The 14,566-nt window shown below is 38.0% G+C and overlaps 1 protein-coding gene across 1 annotated transcript; it reads right to left on the bottom strand.

Annotated features, from left to right (window-relative positions):
- Positions 1-4,360: 4,360 nt before the first annotated feature.
- Positions 4,361-5,751, bottom strand: LOC149246698 (uncharacterized). Its single transcript, XM_089442273.1, has 3 exons — positions 5,375-5,751; positions 4,999-5,074; positions 4,361-4,503 (listed from the first exon to the last, which is right to left on the bottom strand). The coding sequence occupies exons 1-3, from the start codon at positions 5,669-5,671 to the stop codon at positions 4,361-4,363; spliced, it is 516 nt and encodes a 171-aa protein (XP_089298399.1). The 5' UTR covers positions 5,672-5,751.
- Between the last annotated feature and the right edge of the window lie 8,815 nt (positions 5,752-14,566).

The following is a 14,566-nucleotide window of genomic DNA, read 5'->3' as shown; positions in this document are numbered from 1 at the left end:
AATTCTAAGGTTCAGGCAGTGGAACATCACATCGAACATCAACAAGTCCTCCAACTCTTAAAGGATAACCTCGTGTTGGCACAAAATAGAATGAAACAACAGGCAGATCAACATCGCAGTGAAAGAAGTTTTGATGTAGGTGATTGGGTATTCCTACGGCTACAACCATATAAGCAAATGTCCCTAAAGCAAGCTAAGAAGGATAATAAATTATCACCAAAGTATTATGGTCCGTACAAGGTGTTGGAAAAGATTGGTACTATGGCATACAAATTGGAGCTTCCTGCAGCTTCTCGATTGCACCCAGTTTTCCATGTTTCATGTTTAAAGAAGGTTATAGGTGACAATCTCCCAATTCAAACAATATTGCCAGAACTTGATGAGGAAGGAAAAATTATATTGGAACCGGAAGCAATCACAGAAACAAGAACTCGACAGCTACGAAATCGATCAATTTCAGAGTATCTTATCAAGTGGAAGAACTTATCCGCTGAAGATTCCACATGGGAGGATGAGAATTTTATGCAGAAGTATCCAGAACTGCTCAAGCGTTGAGGACAACACTTTTTTGAAGGAGAGGGGCATGTTGGGTCCCTATAATACTAGTGATTACCCCATTACTATTATAGTTATACCCCCTATTTATATTGTTGTGCCCCTATTACCCCCATATTGTTATTTCTGTGCCCCATAGAATCCCTCTATTGTTATTTTTGTGGCTTTATATTATTATTGCTAGGTCGGCTGGATTATATTATGACTCCTTAGACTCCTATATATAGAAAGGAGGTTTTGTCATTTGTATCATCCAAGAATTGTTCATTTATGTAATGTAAAGGAGGTTGCCCCCTCGAAGAGGCTGAATTCTAAGGCGTGGATCTCTCTTTTCTATCTTTTTGTGAGCTGGTTTCATAACCTTTTTTGAAGGAGAGGGGCATGTTGGGTCCCTATAATACTAGTGATTACCCCATTACTATTATAGTTATACCCCCTATTTATATTGTTGTGCCCCTATTACCCCCATATTGTTATTTCTGTGCCCCATAGAATCCCTCTATTGTTATTTTTGTGGCTTTATATTATTATTGTTAGGTCGGCTGGATTATATTGTGACTCCTTAGACTCCTATATATAGAAAGGAGGTTTTGTCATTTGTATCATCCAAGAATTGTTCATTTATGTAATGTAAAGGAGGTTGCCCCCTCGAAGAGGCTGAATTCTAAGGCGTGGATCTCTCTTTTCTATCTTTTTGTGAGCTGGTTTAATACCCCTTAATGATAAGTCACTTTATCGTTCATCAGGGTTGGGACAATACAAAAGATCCTTTTAATAAATGAGCATCATGTACTTAAGGAACTGAGTGATGGCTAATGATGGGAGTAGAGCTCCTGTTTAGCTTTTGCCCATGTGCTAATCAAATGTCCTAACCATCTTTTACATTTTATCTTTTTCTTTCTTCATGGCTTTCTTATGTTTTTTTTCTTTCTTTTAGCTACATCAACCTCCAAGACAGTTTTCTAGCCCAAACTCAAGGATGATAATGAAAGGGTGCTAATCCCTGTGACCAATGACCACTAGCCCAAAGAATGGAAATGAATACAGGGAAAGATAGTAAGTGGTACATATCAAATATCATGGGCATGTTGCTTCAATCAGAGGCTCCCCAATAGCGCCCCTCCTAAAACCCTAAGGCCTTAAAGGAGGTCCCACTAGACTACATCCAAAAACTAAGCTCCTAGGTGAAGTGAGGGAACAAGAATACAATCAAGATCAATCAATCATCCAGACCACCACTTGATCCATATTAATATGCTCGAAACACTAAGTGAAAGCACATGAATACAAAATGGTTAAAGTACCCCCCAATAGATGACCCACCTTTCTTCAAGAAGGAATGCTAGATGGGAAAGAGAAATCTAATTGGAGCGAGAAGTGGAGGATCCTGGCATCATGTAATGTGTTGATCATATAGGGTTGTTGGCTAGCTAGCTATGCAAGGAGAAAAAATTTCTCATATGGGTTACCCACTTTTGGTGGCTAACAAGCCTAATATACTGATATTGGTTGATTGCTGATATGTTGAACCTCCAATGGCCTATAAGACCAATATAAAAAGAAGTCATATGATAGAACCCTGAATCATCTTTACCCAATATGTGTTAGTGCTAGGTCATAACATGAGGTCCTATGCACTTTTGTAGTTTCGAACCTAGGTGCTAAGGTTCAAATAATTTGGTGTTTTTCATTTATGCCGATATAAAGTCAAATTTGAGGTTTGAACTCTAGCACATGATAAACATAAATTTTGGTGTTCTATCTGTTCCACAGTTCTGATAAGCATGTGATCACGTCTTGAGGGCATATGAGGAAACATGAGTGCTAAGTCTTGCGAGTTAGGCACTTGATTGTGTGCTTGCCATTTGTGAACCAATATGCAACATTAAGTGCTTGGTCATAAGAAAAAGAGTTTGAAAATTGGGTGAAGGAAGCGCCTAGTGCAAGAAATATAATGCACAGACACAAATAGTGAAGTAAAGTTCAGAGAAGCAGGTGGAATAGTGCAAGGCAGATCACAGAGTTCAACCATTGAAGAACAAATGATAGAGCATACTGAGTGACCGATTCAGAATAGATTAAAAGCATATTTTTTACCAGTTCAACGGATCAATGACTTGCGTAGAGCATACCAATTGGACATTGTCGACCAATAATAAGTGCAAAAGCAATTACAAAGCAACAAATATGATTGGTGTCTCTTGTAGGTTGGTGCCTACAAAGTAATTGAAAAGATTGGTGTTTCCTACAGGTTGGTGCCTGCAAACCAAAGGGGATTGGTGTGACGATGTCTCCCATGGGTTGGTGCCTACAAATTTCAAAATTGAGGGGATTGGTGTCTCCTGCAAATTGGTGTCTGCAAATCATTGGGAATTGGTGTCTCCTGTGAATTGGTGCCTACAAATTTGAAAATTGAAGGGATTGGTGTCTCTTGTAGGTTGGTGCCTACAAATTATTGTAACAGTAACTTGGTGCCTACAAAGAATTATTATTTAAAGAAGTTTTGTGGTTTTCTCCTGAAAGGGATTCCACGTATATTTGGTGTTTCATGTTCAGTTGATGAGATTGATGCTTTATAGTGTTTTGAATGTTTAAACAAGTAAAAGATTGTATTATACTAATTCACCCCCGCCCCCCTCTCGGTGTAATTGTGAATCCAACAATATCATCCCCGTGTGGAATCAAACATGGGGCTCACTAGCTCAGCAAGATAGTTCAATATAGTCAATGTTCACAATGGCTTATTCAACCCTTTCCACTGTGAGATCTAACAATATCATACATCTACTAGGACAACACTATTGTTGTGACAATCTTCCAAACCCTTGACGCGCAATTCCAAACTTTAACACTTCACACAATTGTGAGTCTACATTAACTCCCACCCTTCTCACACAGTTGTAGGCGCAATCCTTCACGAACGAAGGTTTATTTTTACAATTCTTTGCACAGTTGTAGCTTGACCCTTCAAACACAATCTTGAGCATTGGAACAAGCATACATAAGCATACTTTGATAGCCATCTTCCATTGTCATCTCCTCTTGGATGTAATTGCAAACAAAATGATCACAGATTCTCAGGATCATAGATCCACAACAATATGCCACAATGTCCTTAATTTGCTCATAACAACTGCTCAATGCCTATTTATTTCTCGCTCCAGCAAGGTTTCACCTTAATAAGTGCAATTTCTCTCTTTCTTTTCCTCAAAGCCAAGTATTTATAGGTATTTTAGACATAAAAATAGTAGATAATTGTCTAATCATTAGATTGAGTGCGATGACATTGGGATGTGTTTATAGTGGGCCATCTATATTTATGACAGATCGTTGAGTGCGTGCCACATGTCGTGACTTGTAAAGTTCAAGAAAACCCCATTTTTCATTGTACTATGTAGCAACCAAGTGTACTATAGTCTAGGAAAATGCTATTTCCACCACTATAGGATCATTAATGCGCTCTTACATGCGCGGGAGATAGACGTTTATAACTAGATAAGAAAAATAAAAACGGCGCGTTACCCCTGCGCGTGTTATAAAAGTCTATCTCCTGCGCATGTAAGAGCACATTAATGATCCTATAGTAGTGGAAATAGGATTTTCCCTATAGTCTATACCTTCTTTCATTATATTTAACATCAAAATCTCGGCATCATGAAGACTACTTTATTTCCCTCATGCAGGAATTTCTCTCTGAGGTCCCATCAAGGTACATTTATGCAGGAATTTCTCTCTGAGGTCCCATCAAGGTACATTTATTAAATGAAATTATGAAAAGTTTACACGGCATGTTAGTTTTACAAGCTCAAAGTTGGGGTATTACAGAAAGTGCATTAAGACAAGAGTTCACCTTTACAGTTCCATCTGCAGAGCTCACAGCATGATGAATTGATGATCGCCCAACCTTCCATCCCGCATTCTTAAGATCCTCCCGAAATTTAAGTGGTACTGATCACATTTGTGCCAATGAAGTGGACCTGTAAGCTTTGATCAAACCTCGACTACAAACCTAGCACTCTGCATCTTTATAAAAGAACAGATGCACACAGTAAAAGATTTTAATGAAAACGTTAAAAAAGCGTCAAACTATTTTATTATGTTTGCAAGCAGAAAGGAATCAAACTCAACAGTCCACAAAATAAGATTAAACGCTCGATAAATCTGTTCATTTCAGACATCTTAATGGCAAGTGATCTGAACACATTCTTGATAAAGAAATGTTTTGAAAATATCCAGTGGTAACTTTTGAAATGTTCACTAATTTCCGTACAAGAAGTAAACCTAAGGTTTGGACATCAAAGGATGCCTCAAAAATGCAAGCTTTCATGCGCTTGCTTCGTTAAGCTGCTGAGAATCCCCACAACTAAGTGTCTTACTCTATATTTCACTGCCAGTAAACTAAAATCAGTTCAACGGTGCTAGATGGATTGAAAGGAAACATACACTGATTCTGTTCATCAAGGTCTTTGAGCTTCGCTTTGTAGAGTAAATCATGTAGTTGTTTTCCTCGGTATGTTTGCTGTAAGAAAGCAAACCAGACTTTCAATTACAATACATATATAAACAAGGAAGATCAACTTAACCACCCCTAATGATAATACATACATAAACAAGGAAGATCAATTTAACCACCCCTAATGATAATAAATATATAAACAAGGAAGATCAATTTAACCACCCCTAATGATAATACATATTGCATAGACTTCTAGTGTTAATATTACATTTAGCAACAATTCTGAAAAAAAAGGGAGGGGAGGAAGTTGCTTGGAAAACATGCACATAGAGGCTGCACATAATGTAGGAACAGAGTACTTACCTGGCCCAGCTCCTTGGCTAGTTTTCGGAGTTCACCTTCTGATTTTCCCAATAAGAACTGATCCTTCTTATTACTATTATTGGTTTTCTGCTGCTGTTCATCAGTCTGAGGACTGGAGGTGAGCAGGGGAACTGCGCTGACCGCAAGGCTTAAATTTCTTGCTGCGACGTGAACCCGATATGTGGAGATGCTAAGAAACGGCGATTGTGTGGTGTGAATGCGATGGAAAGTAGTACAGGAATGAAAGGCGCGCCATTGCCATAATCTGTGGGAGGCCATAGGAGTTGCCATCGCCATGAAAGCAGGTGCGGCTGAGAGCTTCAGTTGAAGATTTTCACATGTCTGAATCTTCAATCTTGACTCTACGAACGTCACGTGGTTTATGGTTTAGGGCATGAAGATATATTTGGGGTGGTGTATATTGTTTTTAAACGAAGTCATGGTATCAGAGTATGGCTTTTTCGGTTCACAATTTACATTGGATTTGTCAAGTTTTGTACCCAAACTTTCAGCACTTATATAATTTTGATCAACTCACAACATGCATATAGTATTTCGGGTTATCTTAACCCTTTTTAACCCTCTTTGTGAAGAGTAATGTTAGAGTTGACTGGTATATTCAAGCAGGAGAAATGTTGAAATTATTTTTAATGAGAGATTCAGTGAGAGTCAAAAGTGTAATTTTTTTATAATGAAAAATTTTAAAAATGGCACTTTCAAAGATTGCATCCTTTTAGAGAAGATGTTTATTTTTTCATTTTTTTTAAATTACATTTTTAAATGCATGAACCTCTCGGAAAAAAAATTGAATACATAGAATAAAATAATTTAAACATGTAATTTTAACAAATATTTACTTCACTCGGATGCGGGTGAAATAAATGAGACTTAATGATTTATTGGACAGACGGACGAGCATGGTACTACCAGATGCAGACCAGCGCGACAATCCAGAAGTTCATTTGGTTCATGAGCGCGACAATCCAGAAGTTCATTTGGTTCTTGATGGATATTCTGCAGAGCAAAAGATTTGGCATGCTCTATGTATTTACTACTCGCCCTGTCCAAGGTAAGGCGCTGGCTATTATAACCATGGCGTTCTGGGCTATCCTTCCCACTGCTAGCGTTCCGCCTTCTTGTCTCTAGCCGAAGCTGGATGCAGGTCTGTGGGGCAGGCTGGTCTCTGAAAACAAAGGTAAATTCTCTGTGTGCATTCCGTTCTCTGTTTATCTCAGGCTTGGGATAGTTGTGTGTTTCGATAGCAGATTTGTCTCTGGAATCATTGGTCAGCTCTCAAATGCCCCTGCCATTCGACCTGTGCCGCTCTCCTCGCACTTACTGGCCTGTTGTCTTTGTCTAAAGTCGTTTCCTGTGTTGTATAACTACTCTCTTGTATCTGCCTCCGATTTCCTGTGTTGTATAACTACTCTCTTTTATCTGCCTCTCCTTAATCTCCTCATCATGGTACGCCACAGTATGAGGAGCCGTTTCGGGGGGAGTCGTGGAGGGCGTGGTAGACCGCAGGCGGCCCGCTCTGTGAATCTTGCTCGCAGACCAACTCCGTATCATGGGTTTCAGACCAATCATTTTACTTTTCAAAGCAATCTTAATAGGCCTGTAATCACTGCCAATATCACTATTCTCTTCTCTGAAGAAGAATCTCCGCCTCCAATTAGGGTGCGTATGATGTCTGAGCCTCCTCAGGGGGCTTTCAGAGAGGCCGGTAGTCAGAGCAACATGCAGGTAATGGAAAGGGAAAGCCTGGAGAAAGGTAAGGGGGAGAAGCTTGAAAGGAGCGACACTCCCAGTGCCTCTCTGCCTCTAGATGCCGCTGGCCAGAGGAACTGGGAAGATAATGATAGTGATTCGCGTCCCCTGTTGAGGCACCCAGGCGACGAAAATGTTGGATATGATGATGAATGGGAGGATAATGCTTGCCCGGTGGTGGAGGAGCCTCAGAATGAGGACGCAGCAATTTGAGGCCATCTGGGCCCATTCCATTTCGGTTTTGCGGATGACTAATATGATCAAGTTCCGGCGGTTATGGATGCTGTTCTGGTTCGGCCTCTTCAGACAGGCGGTCTTATTTCTCTCCATGATATGCCGCAATGTAAAGATCTTCTGGAATTTTGAGCAATGCTTTGGTCTCGTTCTCTGGTTATGCGCTCTAGACAGACAATTATATCACCTCATCCTCATGTTATCTTGGTTAATTCCTGGTGTCTATATCTGCACTCTTGCTTATGGTATCTGGTTTTCCTTCACCTAGGACAGTTTTTGATGTTCTGAGTGCTCTCAGATGATGATTCCCGAGGCCTCGACCCCTTGTATTTTTACTTTGTTTTACAGTTAATAGAATTAGCATTTGCCGAGAAAAAAAAAACAAATATTTACTTCATTTGAAATTAATCCTTAACAATAAAAAAGTCAAAATGTAAAATAATGATACTTGAAGTACTATAACAATAAAAAATAATTTTCTAGTTATTTTATATAATATTTGAAGTACTATAACAATAAAAAATAATTTTCTAGTTATTTTATATAATATATAGAAATTTTATTATTAACAGTCTCTGCCTCGCCATGGGCTATAGCCTCAAGTTGTGTTGACTATGCATTATTTCGCTGTGTTTTTACAATTTTAATCAAAGTTTCGAGAAAATGCTTAATATTTCTATTTTTGCATAAATTTAAAAATATTTTTTGAATTTTCAATAAATGTTATTTCTAATTTCTCATTGGTTGAGGAAGCTCTGATGAGACATAATTCCCCTAGTGAATGGTGTTTTATTTTCATTCTTTTCAAGTGCTTGACAATTAATTTTGTGAGTGGTCATTGCGTTGGTGAGTGCTTTGACACTAACATTATTATGTTAATACTCTACTCAATGATATCGGAATTGATGTGGTTGTAGGACATTGTTATGTTAGTGCTCTACTCAATGATGCAAGAATTGATGCGGTTGCAGGTTGTTTGCATAGGCTCCAAAGGGGGGCTGAACAAATGTAGAATCAATATTATTATGTTTCCTTTTGCGGAAGACGGAGTATGTGCGAGAAAACTGAGGTCCTTTGCATAGTGAGTGTTATGACATTAATCAACGATGTAGTAGTTGGTACGGTTTCGTTGTGCGGAACTTTTATTATGCGGAGGACAGAGTATGTGCGGGAGAACTTGGAGTCTTTGCATAGACGGGGGTGTTATGACATTGACGGGAGTGTAGAGGGAGCTAGTATCATTTTTTTAACAATTATCATAATCTTTGGACTGTAAAAGTTATTCTTATTGTGCAATATGAAATAAATTTTGTTTTCAATCCATGTGACATGCAGTTGTAGGTTTTTTGCATGGGTGGGGGGTGCTAAACAAATCTTCAATTAATATTATTAACAAGTATGTGTGAGGAGACTGGGGCTCCTTTGCATAGATGGGGGTGCTAAATAAACTATGTTTTCAGTTCATGTGAAGAAGAATCGTTGTGCTGTAAAACGAAGTGAGTCAATTCAATCTTTGCATTGAAAGGAACTCGTACATGTTAGTCATTGGTGTTAGTTGAGTTCCTTATTCCCAAAATGTGTGGAAAGCTTTGTGCAAGGTTTATTAAAATAATAAATATGAAAATATCTTTTTTAATTATTATTTAAGAACGTATTTCGCAACTATGGAAGTAGTTGTGCGAAGGAAGTTGTGCAAAGGTGGTTGTGCGGAGCTGACAGTTCTGAGGAAGCGCGTATGGAGAAAAAATGCATGTGCATAGAGCTTTGACTATGTCAAAAGCTTTGTGCAAAGTTTATTAAAATTATATATATATATATATATATATATATATATATATATATATATATATATATATATATATATATATATATATATATATATATACGAATCTCTTTTTTAATTCTTATTAGGAACGTATTTCATAATGTATGCATTAATTAATATCAGTTTCAAATGTCAATGACAAATCGAAGGGCATTACTGAGTGTGGAAGTAGTTGTGTGGAGGAAATTTGTGCGGAATCAGGGAAGTGTAGAGGAAACTTTTTAATTGTAATGTGTTTTGATATTAGTAGATTGTGTGCAAGGGCAGTGCTTATTTTATTATTAATAGATTCTACTAAGTGCGGAGGTTCATATAATGAAAGCTTGAGATATTTTTGCACACAATGGACTATGTTATTCAGAGGAAGCATGTGCAGAGAACAAATACATGTGCGCAGAGCTTTCACTATGCTGAAAGTTTTTTCCAAAGTTTATTAAAATAATAAATATATAAATCTCTTCTTTAATTCTTATTTAGGAACATATTTCACAATGAAATCTTCCTTCCCACCATATATGGGACCCATATCAATGTCAATGATTGATCGAAGGGCATTGTTGAGTTTGGAAGTAGTTGTGTGGATGAAGTTGTGCAGAGGTGATTTTGTGTGTGCGGTGGTTATGTAGAGAACAAATCCATATGCAGAATGAGGGATGTGCAGGATTTGAGCCGAATTAGGGAAGTGTGGAGGGATCTTTAAAATTGTAATGTGTTTTAAACTATTTTGGAGTTAGTGCACGTGCAATTTGATATTAGTAGATTGTGCACAAGAGCAGTGCTTATTTAGCTTTAGAGTACATATGCATCTGTGTTATTTTGAAAGTATACGTCTTATTAACATTTTTGTTATAACCCTTCGGGATTTGTCGTATATAGTTATGATTAAGTATATAGGTATGGATTAGGTATTTCCAATTTTTTTATAGTTATGGAGACATAATTGTCTCTTTAAATTATAAATGTAACCTTCATTGATTAATAAGACAATGTAGAACACAACATTTTGGTCATGGAATTCTCCAGACTTTATAACAATGGTATCAGAGGTTGGATCAAACTCCATTAACGACCCAGAGAAATTGGTTTGAATGGTTTTTGAAGAGCGGTTGAGTGGTTTCATGTCATATTCAAATTTAATGTTTGAATTATTGACCAGCAGGCCATTGATTCGACATTGGCTTTTCCAGGGCATGGTGATGCCCCTAACCAGTTCGACTTCTTGAATCTCCCAGGAATTATCGATGGTGTCCTGAGGAGAGTCGGTGGTGTGCAAAGGTGAAATCGTTGTGATTGTGGAGGCTCTGCGGCGTTGTGGCAAAGAAATACTGCCAGCGTTTGGAGTGTTGTATAGCACCACCTTGACTTCCTTTTTGCATAAGCCTATAGTTGATCGAACTTGCCACATAAATTGTGGAATTTTCATAGACTACCACAAGTTTGAGGGCCAACCACTATGTTGAAGACCACCACATTGGAAAGAACTCATTTGAGGTTATACTGAAGGTTATAGCCAAGATAGGGAGACAAGGCGTGCTCAGTGTAAACTCATCCACTGTTGCAGTGTTGTGGCAAAGCATTGAACCCTGTGCAGAGGTGATTGCATGTGTCTGCGGTGCAAAGGTGACTCCCCGTGTCTGCGTTGTAGAGGTGACTACCTTTTTTTTGGATTGGAGCGGACAGATGAACTAATATGTAAGTTTAAAAAAAAAAGAGTTTTTTTTAAAGGAAATTTGTGCCTATGGTTGTGGTTGAAACATAATTTTTTTAAAAAGAAGTTTTGTGCCTGTGATCAAACCGGATTTTTTTTGGTAGTTCTATAAAATTATCTGCAAATGAACTCCTTGGTATCTTTAATTGGGATTGTTTTGTCCGAAAAGGAAAATTACCAGAAATCGTTCAGGAAGATTAAAAACACACTTATTTTTAGTGATCTGTGGGATGGAGTTTGTGAAGGAAAAGAAGGGAATGCACCAGATCAGCCGAATGAGGAGAAACAGTTAGCAATCTGGAAAAGTAAGGATAAGAAGGCATATGCCTTAATTTCCACTTCGCCTCATAAGAGGTAAGTAGATATATTGCTCAAAGTAAAACAGTGTATGATGCCATAACAAAATTAAAAGAGCTTTATGATTCATATTCTGAATTGGAGATAATACAGATATTGTTGCAATTAGATAATATAGAAATGAAAGATAATGATTCGTTAAAATTTGCTTCTGAAATTAAAGCCATCAATCACGAAATTGAATCTACTGGAGTTAAAGTTGATCTACAACTTATTGCCTTTATAAAATCTCTTTACCCTAGTTATTCACACTACTTGGAATCTCTCCAAACTAGTGGGTAATTAAAAGATTTAGATTTTGACAAATTAGTAGGGAAAATTGCAAAAAGAGAGAAGGCTTTTGGAAAGAAAGAAACATTACATAATTCTATTACTGAAGCCTTATATCTTTCTCAAAAAGACCAAAAACCTTAAGAAGAATCTATCAAAAATACTAAGGGCAATAAGGGTCGAGGTAGGAAGAATTATAGAGGCAAGGGGGGCAGAAATGTTTAGGAGATAGACAACAGAATGATAAACAAAGAATTTTTTCTGATGAAACAACTATAAAATGCTTCAAATGTGGTAAAATTAGACATATTGTTGCAAATTGTAGAATTCCCTGGGAGGAAATTAATGAAAGAATAGAACAAATGCTTTGTGCCTCAAAAGTTTTATTATGAATCAGATAATATTATTCCACATCTTGAAGGGGGGATTCTTATATTAGATCAGTCTATGGGTTTTCCTTCTCTCAATGATGATAATTCTGTTGTTGAAGATAAATCGGTTGTTTATGTTACTGAAGGAAAATGTAACACCCTCCTCCCACATCTACCCAAGCAATTGGCCAGTCAGGGTAAACATGCGACGAGAGGCCACTATGATAAGACTCAAACTCCTAGGTAACATTAAGGAAATGGAGTCGACAAAACAAGACCTTACAGACCTCCCTCAAGTGCTTCAGGACCCCCATGAGCTAATCCACCATTCCAGGTGCCCAACCCCTGATTTAACCTAGTATTTCATTGAACTAAACCCAAAGCCACTCCCATGAAAGGCATGCATGTGACTAGAACCCTATAGTCTCTCCCACAATGCCTGCAAGGGAGAGACTGCAGTCTTTTTCAACCAGTTTTGTGCCAGAGACTGCGAGATTTAAGCCACTTTTTCAGGGCTAGTCTCCAAACCAATGCCTAGAACTTGATGAGACTTTCCAAGACAATAAATGACACCAAGTAAAATCCTCTAACACAAAGCTTGATTAAGGGCTTGACTTAACCAAGCCTAACCATGACAAACATTTTGTCAAACACTTACTAAATATGCAACCTACACGTGTAAATAATAGATCTGAGCATAGGGGTCTCATACTTATCTGATATTCGCCATGAAGCATTGTTTTCTTATCACTTTAACTGCCATTCCATCCATTAGGTCATAGATACATTGTTCATTCATTTACAAGTAAAAACATGATGAGAGCCATACATAGTTGTTGTCATAAAACATATACATAACCAACATAATAGGGACAAAAATATCAATGAAATCACAGTCATATACACCACATATAATCCATCATAATACTCATAGAAATACCAAGAGAAATAACCTTTCATTAATGATGCAAAATTCAAACCCGGGATGGGACTTCCACGTTCCATCCGACCATAGAATGGTTGAGCCAAATCTCTCTTCAGTCGTTCACCCTCGTGCCATATTCCAAGTATGAATGTGGGATCTCATAGAACACATCAATCAAAAACCATCCAAGGCTTCCATAGGCCATCCACCTCAACCCATCAAACAGTGATTCCACCTCACGGTCGAACATCACCAAAATCATCATCTAATCGGTCTCTATCCCAGCCTTCTAGAGCTCTAGAGTGTTTGTTCCAACCCAACTCCTAGGACTAGTAACTCAACCCATAACTATTGTCGGGCTCCAGAGTGTTTGTCCAACCAACACTTCCATGACTAATAACTCAACCCACTGCATTTTCTGGGCTTCTAGAGCGTTTTTCCAACCAGGGCTTCTAGGACTAGTAACTCAATCCACCAAGGGAATCCAGAGCGTTTGTTCAACAAAGGCTTCCAGGACTAGTAACTTGACCCAAGTTGTTATAGGGCTTCTAGAAAATTTTTCCAACCAGGGCTTCTAGGACTAGTAACTCAACCCAAGTCGTTATAGGGGTTCCAGAGCATTTGTCCAACCAAGGCTCCAGGAACTAATAACTCAACCCAAGCTAAGGGAACATGAGAACCAATCAAAATAAAACAAGGAAATAAACCCACAATCTCCATGGCGATCTTGGAAATGGCAAGGCTAGGCAAATCCATTGTCAATCCAAGCAATCCTCCATGCCAGTGACAAATGATAACCAAGAAACCACATGCATGTGCCATGAATGCCAAAACTAGTGAGGAAAACATACATGCAACTCAGTACCTGCAAACACAACTATTGTAGTGGCTGATCTCAATGCCCTCTTGCACTTTCCTGCTCTTCCTTTGCCTTCTTACTCCAAAAATCCAAGTATTCCACACCCTCGAAGAGTTCTCCAAGAAAACTCTAAGTATCCAAGAGTATGAGAGAGAGAAAATATAAGAGAGAACCACCAAACCTGTCAAAATATTACCAACTGATCCTTAGAAGCCTTTTTATCAATGAGGCCTCTATTTTCTTCATTTTCCATTATTTTCCTTTAATTTCCTCCTCACATGCAACCTGTGACCTTTCACCTTCCTTTTCTCCTAATTTCCTTTATTTTCACAAATAAATGTGCCAAAAATGCCATTTTTCCTTTCCAAAGCCTTAACCATTGCCTTTCCCAATTTCCTTATCCATAATAAACCAAATCAACACCCACTAGATATTTCCCCCACCATTCAGCTTGGAATACGTGTCCCATCATCTGTGGCCTTATATATTTGCATGGAATTCACCAGGGTTGTTACAAAACCCTCCCCCTTGGGGGAACATTGTCCTCGGTGTTCAATGACACCTATAACCAACAAGACTGCTGAAAATAAAACATACTGCCCATGGAGCTTTATAACACAGCTCGTTGTAGTATTTACAATAACCACTATTGAAAAATGACAAACATATTGTTTATTGAAGCTTTATAACACAACTCATTATGATATTTACAATAATGACCACATATACACACATACACATTTGCTTCACCCAACAAATAACCATACTGCTTGTGGAGCTTTATAAACCAACTTGATACAGTATTTACAATAATATACACATATATACATTTGCTCAACCAACAAATAAAATGATATGATGTCTGCATCTGCAACA

The sequence above is a fragment of the Pinus tabuliformis genome, chromosome 7 (assembly GCF_031772625.1).
Source record: "Pinus tabuliformis cultivar Carrire ecotype Pingquan chromosome 7, CPIR1, whole genome shotgun sequence".
Taxonomy (NCBI): Eukaryota; Viridiplantae; Streptophyta; class Pinopsida; order Pinales; family Pinaceae; genus Pinus; species Pinus tabuliformis.
Note: the sequence above shows the minus strand (reverse complement) of the source record. Positions and strands in the feature narration are given on the sequence as shown.